The following is a 25,548-nucleotide window of genomic DNA, read 5'->3' as shown; positions in this document are numbered from 1 at the left end:
TAGCTAGGAGAGAGGAGCCTGCTAGCATTTGCTTAGCTAGGATGCTACAGCTCTAAACACAAAACACATTTCATTTCAGCTTTCCTTCCCTCCAACACCAACCACCCGCTTCCTCAGATTCTGTTCTGTTATGAGCAGAGCAGGCAGCATGCTACTTTCTCCTGGTTATCAACGCCATTCAACAAGTAGAAATTGACGTTAGACTGACGCTTTGACATTTATTTGACGTGGTGGATGTAAAATCATGCACAATTTTCATTTATTTGGCATCCCTGCGAGTGAACTTAATTACTTGATTGTTTTTCGAGTTTGACATAACGTAGCAGGATGCAGTGGCAAGGTACTGACATAAACGTAAAATCAATCAGTGAATAGCTATGTCGTTACGTCATTGCACCAAAAGGTTCAGTGGCCCTGAGTATGGTTAGCTAACCGTGCCAAAGAAAATGCGCTGAGCCTGGATTTTTAAACGTTCTGTGTCGAACCGTGTCTATGTGGAAAAGCCACTGGAACGTGCTCAGAACCATTCGCCCAGCAGTTGAAAAGAGGCCAATGAGTTAACATTTTGCAGCTTTGGACTGATGAGAAAAAATATTTTATTAAGAAAAATAAAAAAAATAAAAAAAACCTGAGCTCTTAAGTACAACCCATTGTCTGTCGATAAAGACTGCATGGTTATGTGCTTGACAGAGAGAGAGAGAGAGAGAGAGCGAGAGCGAGAGAGAGAGAGAGAGAGAGAGAGCGAGCGAGCGAGCGAGCAAAAAGGATGCATGTGTGAGTGACTGAAAGCTCTGTAAAAAGGCTAATCTGCTCCACTTTAAAACAATAATCATTCATTTAAAAATGGAAACTGACTGTTAATATTCACTGAGTGTGTAACAGTGATGTAAAGAAACATGAATGGCATTACTGAAGAAGTATTAAATCTTTTTCCTTTTTTGCTATGTTTTGTTATGTTAATCTTAACGTTAAATGAAAAAAGTAACTTGCATTCCATTTGCACCTGGTGGAAATTTACAAGCAGAGAAGCCTTTTCCTTCTCCACACTACAGTGCTGCAATTGGGAAGATACTTTGGCTGGGAATGCTCAGCCCAGTTCACGCAGGATTTTTTAATGTACCTTTAAAATACGCAGTTACTTTCATATTTAACAAATATTTACACATTAACAAAATATGCAGCGATTCAGTATTGTTGACTGGGTGTTATGAACTAAACCATGAAAAACTAACAAACAAAATAAGAAACGACTGTAACAGAAAGAAAAGAAAAATTGAAAAAAAAAAAAACAAAAAACGGAGATGCTTCTTCAATAAAGCCATTCTTAAAGTCCTCTGCACATTTCCTTACATCACTGTTACAGGCTTAGTGAACGTGAAATATTAAAAATGTAAACTGGTTGTATTAAGTTAACATGATTATCGTTTTAAAGTGGAGTAGATTCGCTTTTGTGGAGATTTCATGCACTCACACATGAATTCATTCTCTCTCTCTCTCTCTCTCTCGCCGCATGCATGTGCGCGCTCGCTCGCTCACTCGCACTTGCACCCCTGGCACATCACTATTGTCTTGAGCCAACACATAAAACTTACAATAATATTTAACACGGTTGATTTTGTCGCAGTGTCAAGACAAGAAAAAGACATTGGAAATTTGTCTGCGACAGTGAAATCGCTTGAAAATTCGTTTGGTGTAAGGCTGGCAAAAGTCTAGCAAAAAGTCTTGCAAATAGTAACCCTGTAAGATCCCTAGTCTTTGCAAAATCATAGTCTGTTACTAAAACCTCTCTGATATTGTCTTTAAATGTGAGAGGGTGTCAGACTTTTCAAAGTCTTCTAGTGTATGGGTGGCACACGATGCTCTGGTTGCGTTCTGGTTGTTGTGTTTAGACCTAGCGAGACATGTCATGTGACTGGTTGGAACTCATGACAAGTTTAACGAATACATGGATATCTGTGCTTTGAGTGTAATGTTCCTCATACAGTCTTTTTTTCAATTATTAATCTGCTTTTAGATACCTGTACTCTTGTAGCTAATAACTTACAAACTCCGTTTTTCAGCTTTTTTCACACAGTTCAAAACAACTAGCTGATCACAGTGTAATAATGTCAAGTGGTTAGCATTGACGGGGAAGGCTTTACTTGCTCTGTTGTCTCTTTTCTCAAATTAAAAACAGGGTGCATTATTTTCTAAGAACAAAATGAGATATTCCCCAGTTATATTACCCTTCAACAGCAAATCAAAAACCATGCTAAAAAAATTCTCAAATTTTGTAGGCTTAGGTAGATTACAACTGTATGGAAATTTGATGACAAAGTTTATGACAATAACAGGATAAAATACCTTAAAATGCATGAATATGTTTTTAACAAAACTACTAGGACTGTGATCGTGAAGTTTGAGCTGTTTAGACTGTGACGTACAGGTACAGTAGAGAGAAGCTTCTGGAAATCTTCCTTGGCAGCTGTTTGGCATTTAGTGATGAGGAGGCACGATTCGCGTACTACCGTTTTCAGGATGCAGTGCAACAGTTCATCACTTAGCCTGCAGGAAGCAAACACAGTGGAGGGGCAAAAAAAAAAAAAACAAATAAAAAAATCACAGTAAGTGACAGCCCCATCCTGACAGTGCAGGTAAAAAAGTTACTTTCACTTGGGGCTAACATCACAAACATAACAAATATTTATTTAGGCTATAAAAGAAATATATAAAGGAGAAAACTTGCAGCTCTTACCTGTAATGGTCATCATCCTCACTTCCAAAACGGTTCTTCTGTAACTGGTCAGCAAGATTGTTAAGGATAATGTCACGTAACTGAGACAAGCCACTATTTCTCTCACCTGGTGGTTATAAAATAAAAAGCACTAATTCACAAACTGTTAAAGAGGGAACAATTACAGGGATAAAAATCCCTGCAGAAATCCTTACTGTTTCACTATTTTTATGCTCCACAGCCAAATTACTGTTTGTAACATAATCACTTTATCAGGCTAAACGCTAAGAAAAAGCTTAGTTCGCTAACTAATGTTAATATTGTTCTGTAATATTACTTATCGGTAGACATGATCTAAGTAAGCTTGTCAATAGTTTTTACATTGGGAGTGAGTGGTCTTCCATCTAGTTGAGCACAAAACTATTTCATCTTTGTTTGAAATAAAAAACAGTTCCACCGTCCAGATGATCACGATAGTGTGTGTTCGAATGAAATGCTCCTCAGGAACACATTTTCACATCTCTTAGCCTAATAATTCTGACTCATTTACTGCCACTATCACTCTCACTCCAGGTCTGTTCCATGGACAGCCTCTGTCTGAGTTTTTTGTTTGCTTAACAAAGGAAGTAGAACCTAGAGACACATGATTGGTTGAGAGATGTCAATCATTATTGACAGTCAAATGTAAAATAGTCACATGCTACCAGCTGGATAGGAATTCGTGGATTTTGTGCATCAAGTTCTAAAAATCTGTGAATCTTACCTTCAGTCAGAATTAGTTTTAACAAGTTGTTCAGCTCTGACTCGCCCTGATACAAGACATTCAATCCAGAGCTGAAAATCAGTAGAAAGAAAAGAGGTATACCAGTTTGTTTTGAATCCATATTCCAAACAACCCAATCATGATGAAAAATCATTAAGAAATCATTTCCACCTTTACTACACACTCACTGATGCCTAACTAATACTTTTTCTTTACTAATACGCGCACCTTTCGCTGAGTACTGCTGAACTAGTACCCAACAGAACAAAGTATAATGTATTCAAAATAACAAGCTGTGACAACCACTGTTTCTTAAGATCAAGATAAAGCATAAATCACAATGCATTATCCTTCTATACCAAGAATTATATATTTATATATTCTTACAGTGTAAAAGATGGGGTCTCTGATCTAACTTGGCCTTTTCGCTCAACGAAAGATGGGAGTGGTGGGAGATGGAGGTAAACATGATGTTGCTGGTGATTATTTTTCCATCCCCATTGTATTTTTCCCTGTTTTTAGTGTGACATACTCTGACATAAACTGGCATAATAAAATATTATGAAATATTAAATTAATACTTAAATTTAAATTTTGGCTATCTGTTATTTTAAAGTGCTGCAGTAAAATAAAGACCGTATTTATTTATCAAAACTACATTTGCATGTTATATTTATGTCCAGAAAGCATAGAAATGTGGACATTTCTGTATAAACAAGAATTTGAGTGTATCCACATGCATCAAGAACAAACATGATAGGTTGAGATGTAAGGAATGCACAAACATAATAAGATTCAATGTAAAGGACATGGTTAGTTTTTGCACTGTAAACAAAAATTCTTTCAAAGACATAGCAATTCATTTGCTATTTTGTTGCTTTGTTGCTTGCTGTAGATATTTAGACTGCTTACTAACTTCTGAAAATGTGCCTCACTGTCACAAGTTGTGGATTAATATCATTTATACAGTTTATAACAGTTGTGTAAGTAGGACACAGTAAGGTAAAACTGCCTTTATAAAAGATCAGAAGTGGTTCAGGCTTAATAAAACTGATATCCTTAGTGACACATCCTAAATGGTCCCAACCAATCATAATTCACCTATTAAAAGGAAAAAACATACTACCAAATCAAAAACTTGCCCAGTCTGTTTCCTATAATAAGATCCCATGTATTCTCATCTGTTCTGTTACAATCAATTCATCAACTAATGTTACTCATTTGTGTTTCTGAATTGCTTGCTCGTACTGGGGTGCAGCAAGTATGCAAGCCTGACCTGACTGCCAGACAGACTTCTCTTTGGATTTCTGCCCCTATCTGATCAACAGGAGCCATAAGCAGTTGCCACAACAGCAATCCAGATCGTCTCACACTCTCTTGATTCTGCTCCGACTGGGGGTTGAAGAACCGAAATACCACCTGAGAAAACACCAAAGGAATGACTCAGAAACGTCAGGGTACATTATGCAGCCTGTTGTAAGACCACCAGCAAGACATATCATTCTAAGTAAATGTTTCTAAAATCATTTGCATTTGAACAGCTAAAAAACTCGCTATTGAATGCAGCTGGAAAAATGCTGGAAATCACCTGGTTTGGCCCTGAAGTCACAATGTTATGATCCTTTAACAGAAAGGGTTTTTGTGTCTAATTAAACAGTACCTGGAAGACCACGAGGATGCAGCGGATGATGCAAGTGTCAGAATTTGCCATAGCTTTCTCCATTATGTCACAGATAGAGCTGAAGTGGTGGGCCTCCATCAGCTGTTGCTTGCCCAGGAAGGAGCCCAGAGGCAGGCTGCTGCTGCTAGCAGCCAGCAGGTTCAGCTGGTGGATACACATGGCACCAACGTGGTGTAGCAGCTGGCTAATCACCTCACTTGTCTCCATCATCTCTTCTGTGGGCAGGAGAGTAATTTTAAAACATTTTGGATTAAACTTCACAAGTGAGTAAAAGCCTAGGCTCAAAAGAGAAACTAACCTCTCCTAGGCAGCATAAGACAGTGAACGTAAGCCAAATGTGTTTGACCAAACATGCTAATGGCTCTAAAAATCAATGGTAACAATTTGAAAATAGAAATCTTTTATTAAAGCAGCACAATCAAAATTTGGGTACTTGGAGACCTTTCTAGTAGAAACATGTACTTGTACACAACTCGCAGAAGAACAGTTTTGTAACATCAACTGCACTACACCCCCCCCGCCTAGAATCCTGACTTTGTTAGCTGTTCAAACACAGTTTACAAGAGGCAAACTTGTTTCCCAGTTTCCAACAACACTCGAATACAGCATAACATTTACACTCCACCTTGCTTGGAGGCAAAAAAACGCAGAATTTCACATGTTTGCACTCATGTTTACATGTTTGCACAAATGTGTACACGAAGTAGAATGCCCAAAACCATGGTAGGCATACTATACATAAGAATACAGTTTCAACAATGAGTTCAACAGACTGCTAGCAGGCTAATCCAGTAATTTAAGAAAGGATTTGACCTGAAGTGTTTACTGAAGAATTGAGCTCATGTGTATGCTACAGCCAGTATTAAACAAGTAAGGTTGATGCTTACTTAACACAGAAAAAGCCACTGGGGCAGTAAAAGAAACTGGCACGACTGTAGCGGTGAATAAACAAAGACTACTTAGAGAGTGCAGGCTTCAATGTTAATCACTCTTATATTATGTGCACCTAAAGCACATTCACACATTAACGATCATTTGATTACAAAATTAATATTGTAAACAGTGATCAACAGTTACACAAAAATCATGAAAACAACATTTATTTTGTGAACACCTACTTACAAAGGTACACAACTGTGTAAAGGTTAGACACTACTCTTTCATTTTGTTTTCTGGTCAAAACAACCACTAAGTACAAGTTATATATATATATATATTAGGGTGTCAGAAAAAAACAGCAAACATATTTTACAGAAAATTACACAAAAGCCTCCAACACTAAGCATGATTTTAATTCTACCAGTATGTAATTTGTTCACTCTTTATTTTTGTACACCCTATTGGCACCTTAATTCTTCTGTTCTTCCAATCTTAAAAACAGCAGTTCTGGTACTTCAGTTCCAGTTGTGTTTTCCCCAAACAAATGTGTTCCCAAAGGTGCTCACTGATATCACGTTTCCCTTCAAAAGTTCACTGACATTCACACAAGCAATTATCCAAACACCGCTTAGCTGTCTTGTTAATTTCCTTCTCATGTGAATCTAACATGGCTAAAGGATATATTTCTGAGGAGACTAGATACAGGATAATCCACTTGCATAAGGAAGGGGTAAGTAGGGATGTGCTCAAGAACCTGAGTAAGTGCCAGTGAACAAATACTGAAATCACTGTTCTGGTATTCGTTGCAATTCCTCAACTGTTAAACTAAATCAATTTGAAAGACTGCAATTTTAAATTATATACTATATAACACTATTCAATAATTCTCTTCGAAAAGCATTTTTGTTTTAAGTGGAGAAATTAAGTTGGGAAATGTAATCTAATAACGCAGAGCTTGTGAACTGGCACAATACATTTAGCAACTCTCAAGTCTGCAAAAATTAATGTGCTAGTTTTCATGGGAAAAAAAAGCCCGGAGCTTTATTTATAGAAAATATCACACTTAAATTGCAACCAGAATACTTCTCAGAAAAATGATCTGTTAAAGCATTATGCGAGAAATGGTATTTTTTGCTCGCCTGTCCATGCAGGCATTCGGACGCTATAGATTACACTTGTGATTTCAGTTGTTTCTATGTGTAAATAACTGAAATCGAGAGTGTAATCTGTATCGTCAACATGCTCAAGTGACGTGAGTGCACATAAAGGGGACTCGGAATTTGGCATAACACCTACAAAGACAACATCAGAAGAAAAAGAACCATGTTGACTTAAAAAGTAGAGTAATATTACAGGATTTTATTACAGAGGGCTGCGAACTTTAAAGGCTTATCTGGCATGAAACTGACAAAGACTGACCAAACTTTTTGGCATGAGATAAGTTTATTTGTTTGCAGTCCTGAAACAGGTCTGAGATTAGACAATTTGACATCCAGAAAAACTACAAAACTCTGTGAGACAGAGACAACACGGATAAGGTTACCGCCTACCTCGCAATCTGTCAGAAATAACACTGGCAGGGATGTTCATTCTGCTGAGGGATTTTCGTTGTTTTCCCATTAGCTATGAGACTGTCTTACATGTTTTTATTGCTTTTCGCTTTTGCCAACTAGTAAAAGCCAATCTGAGATTTACTCTTGTCTGGTCTCTTGCTCAGTCACTATGTTTTTCTCTTCGTCTGACCATTTTCCGTCTTTTGGCAGCCTCTACCATGATGTCTATGCTTGGAATACTGGGCTTTTTCGTATAGCTAGCTGAAGACCCATAACTGCTCGTAACCAACCAATATAGCATTCAGCCTATTCAGCCAAACCTTCTTCTTAACTCTGAAATATTAATTATTAACTATGAATAATTTAGACTTTGCAAGGTGACATGCAGCAGTTCCAAGGTCAACATGTTGTTGCATATTTTTCTCTACTGTTTTACAAATGTTAGAAGAGGCACTTTCACTCACTGATTAACTGACAAACTTTGTTGAAACCAGCATGTGTGAGGAGTGTAGCTAGCCCTCAGTTGGCCTGGCAACCAACATTTGTCCAAAAGAAGTAGATTAGTACATTAGTACATTTTAATAAATGTTGTTAATACTACATTCTCTGCTGAAATGGTCACTTAAAAGGCCTTTTTCCCCCCACTCAGCGACTAGCTCACGGTGTTTTACCGTCACTTTCTCGACTTGGCTGTAGTTTATAAAATGTTAAATGATGTGAGATTGGCTATTTACTAGCACAGATTTGCTTGGGATTTGGAAAGCAACATAGATGTAAATTGATGAGAATTGTAAGATTTCTTTTCCCTAGAAACAAAGTAAGAGAAGTAGTTTGGGAATATTTTTTGAACCACTACCAGGGTTTCAGGGGTGCACTGACAATTGTGTCCCCCTCACTTTTAAAACTGCTGCTACACTCCTGGTGTTATTTAATAAAAGATGTAGAGTGCGCAGCTTGGAGGTCTGACAAAACTAGACTTACCTAGTCTTGTTACATAAAAAAATTAAAATATCACAGGTTGAGCATGTTTAGCACTGCCTGGTCACGTTGAGCATGTTTAGCACTGCCTGGCCACTGCTTAAAAACAAACAGTAAATATCAACATTATTAACAATACTACTGGCAGATTTGGTATAAACTGTGATCCTAATCTCAACCATTTTAGGGAAACTAACTTTAGAGGAAACTTTTGTACACATTTCATGGAATGATAAGCATTGGACAATTTAACAAATCATAGATAATGACCAATAAAATAATTAAAAACAAAAAAGCCCACAAGATCTCTCTCACACACACACACACACACACACACATATATATATATATATGAAGAGTTGATATCACCCCCCTTTACAATGCACATCATTGTAAAACATTTTTGCAACATGATACTGTGTATGATGTATTCTTTCATTGTATTCTTTAACCCCTAGTAATAGAACAAAATGTTCCATAAAATTGTTTTAACTGCTAAACATTTAAACAGTTCAACGCTATGCTGCAAAGCATTTCATTCAAACTTTTTCTTACCTTTGGGCTCTTTGATGATATGGTTCACACCAAGCCGCTGACACACATGATGAAAAGCCTGGTTGCCAGGATTAGACCACTGATCCATATAGTCGCTAGAGCATGTCCAGATCAAGTTATTAAGAGCATCGTAGCAGGCCCCTGATACATTATGAGGAAAACAATGCCAATTAAACAGGTAAGAATTATTTGAGTCATATATGACTCTTTTTTCACAATATGAAAACAGATGTTTGACAATTAGATATAACATTTTATACCTAGTCCTGCTACCTGAGCCCCACGACCCAGAGAGCTGCCGGGAGAATCAATGAGGTCTGCACGGCCGCTGAACTGACCATCAGTCAGATTAAACATCAGACTAGAAGCTAGAACTAGGAGGAGGAGAAAATAACAAGAAATATTATGTCAAAATCGTGTGTCCTTCTGGATGGGTTATGATGCCACATACTTTACTTTTCACACAACATTGACCAGACTGATCTAATGGGTTGTATTTATATTATACTTTGGTCTTTCAACTAGCTTACTCTTAAGAGAGGAAAGGCCGCTGGAACCACCAAAGAGTGAGCGAGTGGCAGAACTACCAGCCACACCAGGAGGGGAGGCCAGCATTACCAGGTAGGTCCCACAAACATACATGGGCGTCTTCCGCAGAGTCTTCAGAGGGAGACCACAGCTAGCATTTACTGCTAGGAAAAAGAAATAAAACAGTTAACATGGTCACACAGCCAAAAGCACCGGACAATGTATAAGACAAATTAACTGATCCTAGTACTTTTCCAAAACAGGGTTGCCTTAACACAAAAAAATGCATTATGCCAAATGCACAGAAATACACTACATGGCCAGAAGCATGTTAACACCTGACCATCACACCAACATGAGCTTACATCCCATTCAAAACCATAGGCATTAATATAGACTTGGCCCTCTTTTTGCAGCTATAAAAGCCTCCACTCTTCTAGGAGGGCTTTTCATGAGATTTCACTTCGCTCTGTGGACAGGGGCACAGTCATGCTGGATGGCCACGGAAACCCACTTCATGAAGCTCCCGTCACACAGTTCATATTGCTTCCAGAGGCAGTTTGGGACCAGTAGAGTGATGAAAAAGAGGATAGGTGATTTTTACACATTATACACTGTCCATGTCCATGGCTCTATTTTGCTAGTCTTTTGTAGCTTTTTACATTTTCAGTTCGCTGTTGTTTATTACTCGCACCACCTTTGAAATTCACTTCTTCTCTCATCGGATTCACGAGACCCCTGGAAAGGAATCAATTCAGCCAACGAAGCAACCTGAGTATTAGTATGGCTTTGGGTGTCTCAGGGACAGCTAGCATGCCCTCGACTCCGGCAGCAGAGCCGTCACAGTGGCGCAACTGGGTGGCGTAACCGCAAAGCTAAAGCTAAAGCTAATTAGTAAGTAAATTAGCTCAGATGATGTCCCATGCTGTAATATGCTCTGGCCCCATCCCAGTTCGACGTGGCGCCAAAATCTAAAGCAGGTTATGGTCGGTGAACTGCTGGTTGTCCAAGTGGTGCTCAGAAAACAATGTGGGTTTTGTAGATAATTGGTCTATTTTTAAGGGCAAGCCTGGTCTTTTGAGTCAGGACGGTATCCACCTCTCGCAGGAGGGTGCTGCTCTCATTTCATGTAGAATAGTTTGTACTCTCTCAGATAGCCTTCAGTGTAGGACAGTTAGTCGCTGACAAACCAGGGCCAAGGCCAGGCAGCAGACAAACAGGCTAAATCGACCGTCTGCGAGCTGCCTTGAGACGCCACATAGGTTCCACCCAATTGAGACTATGTCTGTTCCCCGAATAAAACAAAGCATCAAAAATCCTCGAAAAGTTTGCTCTAGTAACTTGATTAATATCAGACCAATTATACCAGTTTGCAGTGACAGCACCTTTGGTCTAAAGCTAGGACTGCTTAACATAAGATCTCTTATATCTAAAGTCGTCGTTGTAAATGAAATTATTATTGATCATGATTTTCATGCTCTGTGCCTCACAGAAACGTGGATTAGACAATGAATACTTTAGTCTAAATTAAGCCACCCCCACAGGCTACAGTTATGCGCATAGCCCTCGTTTAAGTGGCCTGGGTGGAGGTAATAGCAACCATCCATACTAAAGCTTTAGGCGTGAGCCAGAAAGTAGGATACAAATTCTCTTCTTTTAAAGTTTTTTTTCTTAATATAAGTGATCGAAGAACAAATAAGAATTCCTTTTCACTAATTACAATCTATAGGCTGCCAGGGCCGTATTCTCAGTTCTTACAGGAATTCTCTGGCTTTCTATCAAGTTTAGTAACGTTTTCAAATAAAGTAATAATTGTCCGAGATTTTAATATTCACTTTGACAAACCTCAAGAAGCACTAAGTAAAGCATTCATATCTATCTTAGACTCTGTAGGTTTCACTCAAAATATAAAGGGGCCCACTCATTATTGCAGCCACACTTTAGACTTCATTCTGACCTTCGGTCTAAACATACACTATATTGCCAAAAGTATTCGCTCGTCTGCCTTCACACGCATATGAACTTGAGTGACATCCCATTCTTAATCCATAGGGTTTAATATGATGTCGGCCCACCTTTTGCAGCTATAACAGCTTTAACTCTTCTGGGAAGGCTTTCCACAAGGTTTAGGAGTGTGTTCATGAGAATTTTTGACCATTCTTCCAGAAGTGCATTTGTGAGGTCAGACACTGATGTTGGACGAGAAGGCCTGGCTCACAGTCTCCGCTCTAATTCATCCCAAAGGTGTTCTATCGGGTTATGGTAAGGACTTGCTTTGCTTTGTGCACTGGTGCGCAGTCATGTTGGAACAGGAAAGGGCCATCCCCAAACTGTTCCCACAAAGTTGGGAGCATGAAATTGTCCAAAATCTCTTGGTATGCTGAAGCATTAAGAGTTCCTTTCACTGGAACTAAGGGGCCGAGCCCAACTCATGAAAAACAGCCCCACACCATAATCCCCCTCCACCAAACTTTACACTTGGCACAATGCAGTAAGACAAGGACTGTTCTCTTGGCAACCGCCAAACCCAGACTTGTCCATCGGACTGCCAGATGGAGAAGTGTGTGATTCGTCACTCCAGAGAACACATCTCCACTGCTCTAGAGTCCAGTGGCAGCGTGCTTTACACGACTGCATTCGACGCTTCGCATTACGCTTGGTGATGTAAGGCTTGGATGCAGCTGCTCAGCCATGGAAACCCATTCCATGAAGCTCTCTACGCACTGTTCTTGACTTAATCTGAAGGTCACATGAAGTTTGGAGGTCTGTAGCGATCGACTCTGCAGAAAGTTGGTGCACTATGCGCCTCAGCATCCGCTGACCCCGCTCTGTCATTTTTCGTGGCCTACCACTTCATGGCTGAGTTGCTGTCGTTCCCAATCGCTTCTGCTTTTTTATAATACCACTGACAGTTGACTGTGGAATATTCAGTAGTGAGGAAATTTCACGACTGGACTTGTTGCACAGGCGGCATCCTATCACGGTACCATGCTGGAACTCACTGAGCTCCTGACAGCGTCCCATTCTTTAACAAATGTTTGTAGAAGCAGTCTGCATGCCTAAGTGCTTGGTTTTACACATCTGTGGCCATGGATCAATGATTTGGATGGGTGAGTGAATACTTTTGGCAATACAGTGTAGATAATACTACTCCCCCAGAGTACAGAGTACAATTTCTCATATGAAATTCGCCTTAGTGGTAATGTACGTTCATCACCATGCTATCGTGTTAAGCGGACTATAACTTCCTAAACAGCTGGTAGCTTTATCAGAAACCTTCCACAATAATCAGCTTCTATCAGCTGTCCATCTAATCCTACTAAATGAGATATCATGACCAAGTGCTTAGAGGATACTTTTCGATCTATTCTAGATAATGTGGCTCCATTAGAAAGTAAAATAATAAGGCAGAAAAAGTTTGCCCTATGGTATAATGATCATACTCGAGCTTTAAAACAGACTGTCAGACAAATAGAGCGAAAACGGCACCTGACTAAACCAGAAGTGTTCCAGTCCACCTGGAGGGAGAGCCTAATAGACTACAGAAAGGCACTTACTGCGGCACGCTCAACCTACCTCTCCTCTCTCTTTGAAAACAATAGGAATAATCTTAGATTATTATTTAACACAACTTCTAAAATAACTAAGAACCAAACAGTTACTGAACCCCAGATGCCATTAGCCTATAGCAGCAATGATTTTATGAATTTCTTTAGTGATAAAATTGAAAAAATTAGGCAGAAACTTGCTGCCTTATAATGCCAGTCTAGATCTTGAGTATATTGTAACTACTGCAGAGAGGCTAGAATCGTTTACCTTGCTTCAACAAAATGAACTAGTTAAAACTGTTTCCTCTGCCAAATGTTCTATTTGTATGTTAGATCCGATTCCTACAGGTTTACTCAAAGAAATTTTACCAAAAATGACCAAGTGTATTCTGTCAATAATAAACTCCTCTCTTAGCCTTGGCTATACACCCAAAAACTCAAACTAGCAGTAATTAGACCTTTGATTAAGAAAGCTAACCCTGATCCCTGTGAACTATCAAATTATAGACCTATCTTGAGTCTCCACTTTATATCAAAGATCTTGGAAAAAGTTGTGGCAAAACAATTAAGTTCCTATTTGCATAGGAATCATATACATGAAAAATTTCAGTCTGGTTTTAGGCCACATCGTAATAGAGAGACAGCACTAGTGAAAACTGTAAACAATCTTTTATTATTCTCTGATCAAGGAAATGTGTCTTTGCTAGTCCTCCTTGATCTTAGTGCGGCATTTGACACAACAGACCACTCTATATTACTAGATAGACTAGAAAACCTTGTAGGGGTAACAGGAATTGCTCTTTTCTGGTTCAGATCTTACCTCACTTACTGCTATCAGTTTGTTAATGTGGTCCAAAAGCTGCTAGAAACAAACTGTCTAATGTAACACCTAAACTTGATAGTTTCTCAGTTGCGTCAGGTTCATCTGTAAAAATCTTGGTGTCACGATAGATCCTGATCTGTCCTTTGACGCACATATAACGAATATTACTAAAATAGCCTTACTGCATCTCCACAATATTGCTAAATTAAGAAATGCATTATCTCTACAGGAAAAGCTAGTTCCTGCATTTATTACCTCAAGGCTAGATTACTGCAATGCCCTGCTGTTTGGATGTTCCAGCAAAAACCTTAACAAGCTTCAGTTAGTCCAGAACGAGCAGGTACGATCTGGATGAGCACTGTAGGGTGTTTGCAGGTGCTGTGTTGATACAAGTGGATCAGACACAGCAGTGTTGCAGAAGATTTTTTTTTAAACACTATGTACATTTATTTTCTATTCTATTACCACCATATAAATGCAAAGTTAGAGAGAATAGCTCATCTGTTACTGCACAGTTTGTGTTATTCATCCATGCATCAGTGGTCAGTTTTAGGTCACAGGATGCTGCTGGCTGGATATTTTTGGTTGTCACTGCTGGGCTGAGAATAGTTCACCATCAAAATTACTCCAGCATTGTTTAAAAATTCAACTGTTTAAAAACTCCAGCATTGCTGCTCTGTCTCATCCACAATGTGCAGCACACACACACATGCCATTACCATTTCAGTTTCACTGTAACGTTGAGAATTACCCATCACCCAAAACTTACCTTTGCAGTGGTGTTCCTGCAGGGGTCTGGACAATTGATCAATGGAGTCAAGATAGGTTAACAAATTACGCAGATGAGAGTACAATCTGTTTATGTAAAACTACAAAATGCACTTACATGGTGAGTGGACCTGATAAAATGGACAATGAATGTAGATTTAAGGTAGATGTACTTAAAAGGGGCCTGTGATAAGGTCATTGGTTGGAACATGCAACCACCGCTGCTTTCACATCAGTGATAAAAATTGAAAACCAAGTTCACTCTACAGAAATCACATGATTTGCATGTTCAGGTTTTTGCAAACCCTTCATTCACGTGAAAAAAGAAATGTTTGAAAATAAATAAATGTTTGAGTTATTGAAAGTAATAAACGCAATACATGTGACAATACACAGTTAACTCCTCAACATATTACAATTAAATCACAATTTATTATTTTAAGATTTTGACAGTGCTATGCTTACATATCCTCATGACATGTTTTTCCATAATTATTATTAAAGGCTCCTTAAATACACAAGTACACTATAACACCAAAAGAATGAGGGAACTCTTCTAATTAATGGTTTCTTGCTACAATCATTGCTAACAGATGTATCAAATCAAGCATACAGTCATGCAATCTCCCTATTCAAACAGTTGCAGTAGAATGGGCCACACCATGGCACTTTCACAGTATGTCTCCTTACCAGCAAGCCAGTTCAAGCCAATTCCTGCTCTGCTAGAGCTGCCCTGGTCAACTGTAAGTGCTGTTAGCATGAAGTGGGCACGCAAGCTCAGAGGATGGAAGCTAATGTGCGTAGCACTTTAAAACCATCCGTCCTCGTTTACCACACTCACTACCGAGTTTCAAACTGCTTATGGAAACAATGTCAACACAAGGTCATCTGCTCATTATGAGCTTCATGGATTGGGTTTCCATGGCAACAATGGCAGCTGAATACCTGAACACAAGCCAAAGAACTGCATGCACAATGCCACTCAATTTGATGGTGCTCTTTTACTTTAGAAAAAGCAGTTCCACTACTCCTCAGCCCAGTGCTGTAAAGTTTTATACTCCTCTAGCCGATGCTTGGCATGGTGACCTCAGGCTCATGTGCGACTACGCCAGAGTGTCCCGTTCTATCAGCAGTGCCTTTCTATGGTGACTGCACAACTGTGTGTGCGTAACTGTGCACCTGTCCCAGTGATGGGTGTATTAAAGTAGCTGAATTCATAATTATAACGGGTATCTGGATACTTTTGAATGTGTGTATTAGTGTGTGTCTTAACCTACCAGACTGCTCTTCTTTAACAGGGTTGGTGATGGCAGAGCCAGTAAGGGCGGCAAGTGTGGCAGAGTGTGAAGCGCGAAAGCGGGACATGCGGCTCATCAGCAACTCATTTAGACACTTGGACGGCTCTCCTTCTTTCCGCAACAAAATCACCCGTTCCCGCAGAGGAGTAACCGCGCATAACCCAGACTCTGTCTGGAGGTGCAAGAAAAAAATGGTGGGCAAAAAAAATAAAATAATTAATTATCCCGCAAAAAGCTAGTGTGGAATTTTCTATTTAATTTGAGGCATTTCTTCTTCTGGTTTTCCTTAATCTTATTCCTTATTTACAGTGCTGTCTTCTTCTGTATATGCCATGTTGTTAGCTGTGTTTTAATTTGCAGTGATAATTAGCTTTTATTCCTTTAAGTTGAAGTATGTGTATGTTTTAAGCCTACGCATTTGAACGCGGCTTACTTACTTACTCAGTTATAAAAAAATTACAGAAATAAAATTCCATTCAAAAATGTATATCCACCTAATAAGAGATAACATCTAAATATATATCAACTACGAAATTTTTCAGGCCTGTTATGCTGAAAAAAGCTATTATTAACAGATCAAATAAGAGGACATTCCAGTTCGTACCGCTAACTGGAAGACATCCATGAAGACGGAGTGGCCTTTCTGGGTCTTTTCATTGAGGCTGACAGGCGACCACACCCAGTAGAGGTAGGTACCATCAGAACACAAGTGCAGTGTGGTCAAACTGCTGCCCATGAGGAAGTGATGAGCAGGCATGGGCATAATCTGGCACACCTTCATACAGACATGGACTAAGTGAAGAGAACTGGACACAGCTGAAACAAAGTGAAGGCTCAAAGGAAAAGTTTGGGGAAAATTTAATTAACACAATTTTTCCATTTAACCCAAATGCAGTCGATAAGCCAAGTCATGTTTGGTGTCCAGAATCTGTTTCTTTAGTTAAGAACTGGAGCTTCTAGGCGCTGCAGTATTGTTAATATTACTAACGAACACTGGAAATCAATAGTATTACATAAATATATGCTGAAACTTTTCCTAGCCCGCTCAAACTTCATTACAGGCCTTAATTTAGGTTGCGCAAAAGTTGAAGTAGTTTAGAACATAGTACAACTCACTGTGAACGATTAAAAATGAAAAAACATCTCTGTTTAGCTAAAAGAAAGGGTAGCCATAGCCCTAAGGGAATTTACAACACAGACGCACTGTAGGGCAACACAGGTAGAGAAGCTAAGTGAGTGTACTCAATCAATGGCACATATGTATGAACCTGAATGTACCCATGAAGAACTGCATCAGTTGCATGCCGGACCCACTGCTGACACCCTATACCCACCTCTTGGCTATGTATAGCATCAAAGTAACAAAGAGAAAGAAAAAGTTAACAACGCTTACCACAAATTAAAGTACAGCGTTAGATTTTTGAACATCCCGCTGGAGATCTTCCTTGTAACTACCAGGGGAAAAATGGTCAGTCTAGCTTTCATCAACGTACCCACAGATTTTGCACTGTAACTTTACTCTTGCTAGTCTCTGGTTAATTGCTAAAAGCCAGAGTTTGCATGTCCCTGCATCAGCAGGAAATTGTTGGTTACATACCAGAGTACACACAGATTTCTTTGTTGTTGCAAAAAGAAATCTGCAAAATAAAACACCTAATAACACCTAAAACAAAACACCTAAGGTTTATCATTATTTGATATATAACTTCTAACTTTTATTATAATTAAGCACTAGGTATTACTGTGGTACTACTATGTACCTGCGTAGTGACATTTTACAACACAAACCTCCAATGCTCCAACCTCCGAGAATTTGAATGCAGAACAGTACTAGGGAGTGGGACAATATGAGGATAATGTAGTTCCAATTTTAGCTTAAAAGTGTCAAAAAGGTATATTCATGCCATGTTAGTAAACTGTTTATTTTAAATGAGTTTACAATGCAAAAAAATATATGAAGATTTTGGCATGTATTTTTGGAATCACTTTGGGTAATGACTGACTTCCAGTGTTTGATAATACTGTTAGGCTAGCAGCTCCCGTTCTAAACTACACAAAGATGAAATCTGGACACCAAACATGTCTTAACTAATCGACTGCGTTTGGGTTAAGTGAAAAATGTGTGTGTGTGTGTGTGTGTGTGTGTATGTGTATGTGTGTGTGTGTGTGTGTTAATAGCTTACCTGTAGTGTGAATGGGTCTATGACCTGGCAAAGCTGATGAGGTTTAGAATCAAAGGAGGCTGGGCGGTGGAGTAGTCGACCACTGCTGTGCACTACCCAACCAGCTTCTAGGTCTTCATTTCGACAGTACACAAAACCCCTACAAGACAGTATATATATATATATGTATATAGCACATGGGTATTTGAGAGAGAGAGAGAGAGAGAGAGAGAGAGAGAGAGAGAGAGTTTTATTGCCATACGCACAGCAGAAACAGGCAGTTACACTGTACAATGAAATTCTTACTTTACTGTTCCTCCATTCACCAACATATATATATATATATATATATATATATATATATATATATATATATATATATATAGACATCCATTCACCTATATATATATATATATATATATATATATATATATATATATATATATATATATATATGTATAAAGTATAAGAATTTATTAAATACACTGAATAAGTATAAATACACTAAAAACAAAAAAACAAAAAAGTACAGTTATATGTGCAAAATTGAAAGAAAAATTAAAGTGACGTGCGTATGTGCAAGTATGTAGAGCAGCGGTCCATAAAGTGTATGTTGCAAGTAACAGATGTAAACAGTAGTGTTCTGTGCAAGTAAAAGATGTAAACAGTAGTATTCAGACAGCAACAGTACAGTGTATGTAAGGTGCAGTTATTGAGTGCAAAGTCAGCCAAAAGAGAGAGACTAAGAATACAAAAACATACAGGTGGGCCAGAGGGATGTGGGTGAAACCTAAACAAATGTACAGAAATAGGTTAACAGAAAAAATGACAAGTGTTGATGTGGATATCTATACCAAGATACCAAGATGCAACAGTGCCCTTCCTGGAGGTCACAGAGATAGAGGGAGGTTGGGAGGATGTGACTGTAATTGTGCATGTATTTAGTGATGAACACATGGTTCTCCTATTACCTCAGTGTGCCATGAAGGCCTGAGCCCAGCTTGCTCAAGCCTCTCCCAAAAGAGTTAGTCGTGTAAAGATATAGGCCATCTGTAGCCAAGCAGCGGCCCAGGTCCGTGTCTGAGAGAGAGAGAGAGAGAGAGAGAGAGAGAGAGAGAGAGAGAGAGAGAGAGAGAGAGAGAGAGAGAGAGAGAGAGTTAGGCTCCATATCTAAAAAGTAAAGGGTCTTTACCAGTACCTACAACAAAAAAGTTAGAGGCTTTGAAGAATGAGCCACAATGGCTAGGCTAAATGCTGTAAAACTGTTTAATTAAAGAACAAAATGCAAAAAAATAAATAAAATAAAAAAAACACATAATATTCCTGTATCCCCTGTTGTGAAACCTGGCTCCCTCTACATATTGGAAAAAAAAAAATCTCTATTGAAACTGAAACCTAATTCACTGAAATGCAGTGGCAGCATTTCAAAGTGTCCATAATAACAATATCATGTGCGTTCAATATCATGGTATAAATAAATACTGAATTTATTTAAATTTTATTAAAAACTTGACAAAAGCAGTGTCAGAAACCAAATAAGCAGATCTGCAGGAAATTACCTCAACATGGTTTGAGGCAAGTGATAGTTTTGGGAAAAAGCTTGCAAAATGCTAAATGGTGCAGCATTTCATTACTTTCCATTACTATAGGCAGACTTTGGACACCAAACGTCTTGGATGATCGACGATCTGAATACAGATAAAAACTGATTACATTTTTCAACTACAGCTTTAAGTTGCTCCATAGCAAAACCACAGAGACCCTGAGAAAAGCGCAAGATAAGAGAAAATGATCCCAAATTTGAGCTTTTTCCTTCAAATGTATCAGTCAAAACTTCATTAGTAGGACTTCACAAAATATAAAATTTACTGTTCCAGGTGTGTAATCAGTGAACCTCCTCTGAACTCTCAAAATGTTCATTATTTAAGAACTGAAAATAGTAGTAGTTTCCTTTAAGTATTTTAGAGAAATAACATGAACTGTGATCTTTTAACAAGACCACATTTAAGACTGCAACATTCCCTAGCATGTTCATACCTTTAGCCTCTGTTCCTGCAGCACTGCTGTCTGGGGCGGGGAGCATGTCTTCAAAGCCCCAGGAGACGATATGCTTACCTCCTAATAAACACGATGGAGAGCCTGGACCCCCTTCAAGAAGAAGAAGTCTGGGAGAAAGAAATTAAGAACATAAAAAAGAAAAGCACAATGCTATAAACACATGACCTGCACGTGCCACAGGTCTACATCAGTTATATTCCTGATCATTTCATTAGTACTTAGGTAAGTATTAAGACTCATTAAGAAATAATAAATATTTGCTCTGCTAAGATTGTTTAGAACAATACAATTACTATTTTACTACTGAGAACATTGCAAAATTGACAACTCTGCCTGACCTATACAGGACATCTGCCACAGGAAGCTGCCCAAGGTCTGTTTGTTTCTGCAGTAGGTGAACTGTGTGGATGAATGTCTTCAAAGATCCCCTAGACACACAGGTATGAAAAAAGGTCCTGAAGTAGTCAAACTTTAAAAAAAAAAAATCTTAGAAAGAAACAAAAATTCAATTTTATAAGGTAATTTTAAAAAGGTATTTTTTTCATATTCAATGGAATGTAATGAGAGCTGTCATACGACAAGTTAGAACTGACATTAGAATGGCTGAACATTCTGGATATTTGCATATTAAATGCATGTCTATGTGTATGTCACTGTACAAGTAAATTTCAGGTTGTGTACATGTGTCTCTTTCACACAACTGCCACAGCCTAGAGTCTGTAGTTACCAGTTAAGTAGGGTCTTTTACCTGTACTGTATCCCATCGCAATAGTCTCACCAAAAGTTTAATATAGTTTCTGAAACTTACTGAATCAAAATGTCCAAAGAAAGCATTATCTGTGACGGAACACAAGACTACATGCAATTTAGTAAATTCCCAAGAGGACATATGACAAAATTCACTTTTTGAATGTATTACAGCAAACTACGTGAAAACATTAAAGAAACACTACACAATCACACACAGACCATACTGACCGGAGGTGTCTAGATTGTTTCAGAAAGCTAAACGCAGGCTTATGCACTTTATTCACTAGGGCATCTAAAAGAGCACAAGCTGGATGCTTCACTGGACAAAGTGAGAACACAAAAAATTTGACGGTATAGCGCCTAAAGGTTATCTGTGCTCTGGCTCCACTACCATAAAAAAAGACTACAAAGGATTAATTAAATAACATGTTGTAACTGCAAGTGATATATCAGGACTCATATTAAGCAAAAATTTTGAGAGACTGTTTAAAAATGAATTTTGTGACAGTAGTGCTGAATTATTACAAATGAACTCCCAACCTCAATAACTGACAGTAATTTTAAAGGATTCCAACAATAATGCTAGCACAGCTAACTAGTATGGCACAAAACCTCGCAGTTAGCATGGTCATGCTAGATTTCATCTCTTACAGTGAAGTTAGTATTTTTGGCTTACGTACATCTTTAATAATAGCTAATATAACATTTTTATACATTTTTATTGCGCATACCTGGCACACGCCAATGCCACAAGTGCAGCAGCTGCATTCTCCCTTTGCCGCTGGGTCAACAATGGCCTTTCCTGTGACAGAACTACTCCTCCCTGTTCACCCCCCTGCTCCAACCAAGTGCAAAGTAGCCCCTCTAAGCCATTGAGGCAATCAGCAGGCTCCTTTCCCAGGCTGAGTGGTTGACAGTCACGCAGACATGCTAACAGTACTTCAGCAGTGACACCGCCAAGTGCTGGGTCATGGCGGGTCTGCGACTGCAGCAGAGGAAAGACAAGCAATAGTCCCACACGCGATGTGAAGGGAGCCTGATCTGACCCTGGAGGCAGCGGTGGGTGGTGGTGGGCAAGTAAGTGCTGCTGCTGCTGCAAGAGGCCCTGCCGCTTCAGGAGGGCCAAGGCCTCTTCATCAGTCCCTGCTCCGGTGCCAGCAGCTGCTGCTGCACCCTCTCGCTCTTGCTGCTCTTCCAAAGCCAGCTGTCGCTGTGCCCCCCAAAGGCCACGCAGAGCATTAAGTCGATACTCCAGGAGCCGGGCATACGCGTTGCTCTGGTTGCCACAAACAGCACGCAGGCGCTCAGCTAGCTCCACTGGGTTCTTGGTCTCAAAGGTAAGGATCTACACAAGGTGTTAGAGAGCAAAAAAAAAACATAGTTATATTGATTTAACACAACTGCCCATAATGAAGCATTGTGACCCAAAGCTACTGTAAAAACACACACAATGCAGCATGGTCCATGTTCAGTTATAAAGGCAATGTAAAAGAATATTGCCACTTTCTAGATATTCCATTCTGCATAGGCTAGATGTTCAGTTCCCATACCCCTAAGTCAGCACTAACCTTCATTCTGCTGTACATCAAACTAACCTGTTGTGTCTGACATTATGATGTGCCAAACAGATGGCAGTACTGGGGAAGTAACTCCTCAGCTATCGATTACAGAAAGTCCACACGGCTCATATCATCCATTATGCCTTTTAGTTGGGGCATTTTATATTGATCCTACACACAAATGCTCTAGTGCAATCTAAATGATCTTTAATAGGGGTCTTCCAGAATAGGAATACTAAGATGAACCTCAGATGGGCTTCATATCCAGGAACATCCACAGCCATTGTCCGAGTGAGGTATTGTGTTTTGTACCCTCAAAACTGAGTCAGACATGACCTACAGCAAGCCAAGTTAATATGCAGGCTACATCACTTTATTTCTATATAATTCCATGTCAAAAGTGAATAGGCTACCAAAACAATGCAAAGCATCTTAGTAAACTAAAAATGAAGCCACTGAAAATGAAAATACAAACCCAATTCCAAAAAAGCAGGTAAAATGCAACAAAAAACAGAACGGAAGGCTGTGATTTACAAATCTACTTTGACCTGTATTTGAATGAAAACAGTACCAATAAAAGCTATTTAATATTGTATGTTATCAAATTCACTGTTTTCATATTAATATTCATTAATTCTGAAACTGATGCCTGCAACACGTTCCAAAAAAAGTTGGGAGTTGGGGCAATTTATGAATAGAAACAGGAGCTAAAATCATGCTTGGATATAAAAGAGCATCCAGGAAAGGCCTTGCTCTTAATGAACAAGGATGGGATGGGTCGAGGCTCACCACTTTACTAAAACTGCATCAGCAAAAAATCCAACAGTTTAAAAACAATGTTCCACAGTGAGCAAGTGCAAGGATTTTAGGCATTTCACCCTCTACATTGCCAAACTTCATTCAAAGATTCAGGGAATCTGGAGAAATCTGTGTGTAAAGGATAAGGCCGAAAACCACAACTGAATGCCCGTGACGTTCTACTCCTCAAACGGAACAACATTAAAAACTGACATATTTCTGTAATATATCACTGCATGACCTCAGGAATACTATGAAAAACTGTTCTTTGCTGCGTCCACAAATGCAAGTTAAGACTGTACTATGCACAGTCATAGTCATATTAACAGCAGCCAACAGGAGCCAGACTGTCATGGTACTGGGGGGTCAGGGTGGAGGTTTAGTGGGTAACTTGCACAAGCACCATCAACACTGAACACATTTTGGAATAACACATGCTGCCTTTTAGGAGCCGTCTATTTCAAGGACACGCAACTTTATTTTCATTATACCAAGCCACATTGGCTGCATAATCAGAGAGTGTCTATGCTAAACTGGCCTGCCTGCAATCCAGCACTTCCACCTATTGAAAATGTGTGTCTTTTTGAGGTCAAAATACGACATATGACTGGATAAATTTATGTCTTCAGTCCTCAAACTATTATTAAGCGTTGTGATGTAACACAGCGGTAAACATGCTCCTGTGTCAACTTTTTTTGGAGCGTGTCACAGACATGAAATTTAGAATGAAAATATGACTGTGAGTTCCACAAAATCATAGAAAATTCTTTCAGTCTTGTGTAATGTTTGTGTAATATTAATGCTTTCCCCAACTTTCTATTTCTTTGCTAATGCTTTTTGATGAGTTACTAATTTTGCCAAGTTAGTGTGCCAACATCTGGTTCAGTTCTGTACTTAGACAAAGAGTACTATGGGTTCTGGTGTGGGGGTTTTACTGGAAAAGCTAAAAACCTCACAGAGAGCAATTTGTTCAGATTAGCAGCTCCAGCCCTAACCACAATCCCGGGACAGTATCAGATAGCAACACCTTAATCTTTACAAACATTTGTTACTGACATTTGTAAAATAATTCTTTATAAAACAGATGCCTTGATGTTTTGTTTATGTCATCTAATGAAACAATGTTAGTTGTTTTGAGTCAGCTCCAAGAGTTATTTTATATGGGCAAGAATAACAGCACATTCACAGTGGGTTTGCATACAAATTTCCACAGTTTCAATGTACACATAATTTTTTTAGCAGGTTTCCTAAGACTTGTGTTTCTTTTGCCCTTTCTTTTCTAAATTTTACTCTGATATAACGTCTCCCTTTATTCCCAGTGTCCTTCTTACTGCCACTTCATCCTTCCCACTGCCTACTGTGAAAAGGCTCTGATTGGGTTACCATAGTCCTTAGGAGGGTCAGGTTGCAAATCACTGCAGACTTTGTTGTGCTCATACTGCAGTAAGGTTATATAGTGGAAAACAATGGGCAAAACAGTTAAGCAACTGCACAATATTAACATGACTTCAACAGCTGGAATAAATAGGATTTTGGTCTACAGCAAGATGAGGCACGGCTATGAAATATTTGCTCTTGCATGCATGTGGGACAGTGCATTAGACCTCACTCTACTTGACCACCCAGTTTATCCACTGGGCTTAATGTTGAAAAGTGGTGTAAAACACAGATTTAACGTAAAAATATACCTTAAAGCTTTCTATGAAGAACTGATTTTAAAGACACTGCAAAACATTTCTGATCAAACAAAAGCATCCTCCATAGCTACTGTCCACAAATGGAAAACAGAACATGGAAAACAGAACATACTGAAACTCTGACAGTTTAAGAAAGAACATGCAGTGTTAACAGGGTTTTGCCATACACTAATGACTCTGGTGTTGTGAAAGCAGCAAACGCATGTTTGGCAACGCTGCAGCCTGTTTCTGTCCAGTCTTGATAAACTAACTTATCTTCAGCAGAACTCTCGTGACAATTTAATAAACACTAATAACCTGCCTGCCCATGTCACCGCCTTTCTACTCGACCTCGACAGCATCATCTGCAAGACACTGTAATTAGTTGACCCAATAGTTTTTCATGTATTTTTAGAACCCAGGTAAGTGCACCATGCTACTGTATGAATTACTCCCTG

At 39.0% G+C, this 25,548-nt stretch overlaps 1 protein-coding gene across 10 annotated transcripts in view; it reads right to left on the bottom strand.

Annotated features, from left to right (window-relative positions):
• Nucleotides 1–25,548, bottom strand: part of LOC118827025 (probable E3 ubiquitin-protein ligase HECTD4) — a 171,767-nt gene that overhangs the window by 144,954 nt on the left and 1,265 nt on the right. For 5 of the 10 annotated variants that reach the window (XM_036598209.1, XM_036598214.1, XM_036598211.1 and 2 more), the window contains exons 2-16: nt 21,789–22,402; nt 20,646–20,735; nt 20,287–20,414; nt 19,221–19,329; nt 18,271–18,409; nt 16,692–16,862; nt 16,067–16,259; nt 9,653–9,814; nt 9,383–9,496; nt 9,123–9,263; nt 5,137–5,372; nt 4,753–4,895; nt 3,477–3,547; nt 2,735–2,840; nt 2,424–2,544 (exon numbers count right to left, since the gene is read on the bottom strand). In XM_036598209.1, coding sequence (XP_036454102.1) covers nt 2,424–2,544; nt 2,735–2,840; nt 3,477–3,547; nt 4,753–4,895; nt 5,137–5,372; nt 9,123–9,263; nt 9,383–9,496; nt 9,653–9,814; nt 16,067–16,259; nt 16,692–16,862; nt 18,271–18,409; nt 19,221–19,329; nt 20,287–20,414; nt 20,646–20,735; nt 21,789–22,402 — 2,538 coding nt within the window. Of the gene's footprint in view, nt 1–2,423; nt 2,545–2,734; nt 2,841–3,476; nt 3,548–4,752; nt 4,896–5,136; nt 5,373–9,122; nt 9,264–9,382; nt 9,497–9,652; nt 9,815–16,066; nt 16,260–16,691; nt 16,863–18,270; nt 18,410–19,220; nt 19,330–20,286; nt 20,415–20,645; nt 20,736–21,788; nt 22,403–25,548 lie in introns of those variants that run through there. The other 5 variants (XM_036598210.1, XM_036598218.1, XM_036598213.1 and 2 more) reach the window with 2 other exon arrangements.

This window comes from Colossoma macropomum, unplaced genomic scaffold (assembly GCF_904425465.1).
Source record: "Colossoma macropomum unplaced genomic scaffold, Colossoma_macropomum, whole genome shotgun sequence".
Taxonomy (NCBI): Eukaryota; Metazoa; Chordata; class Actinopteri; order Characiformes; family Serrasalmidae; genus Colossoma; species Colossoma macropomum.
Note: the sequence above shows the minus strand (reverse complement) of the source record. Positions and strands in the feature narration are given on the sequence as shown.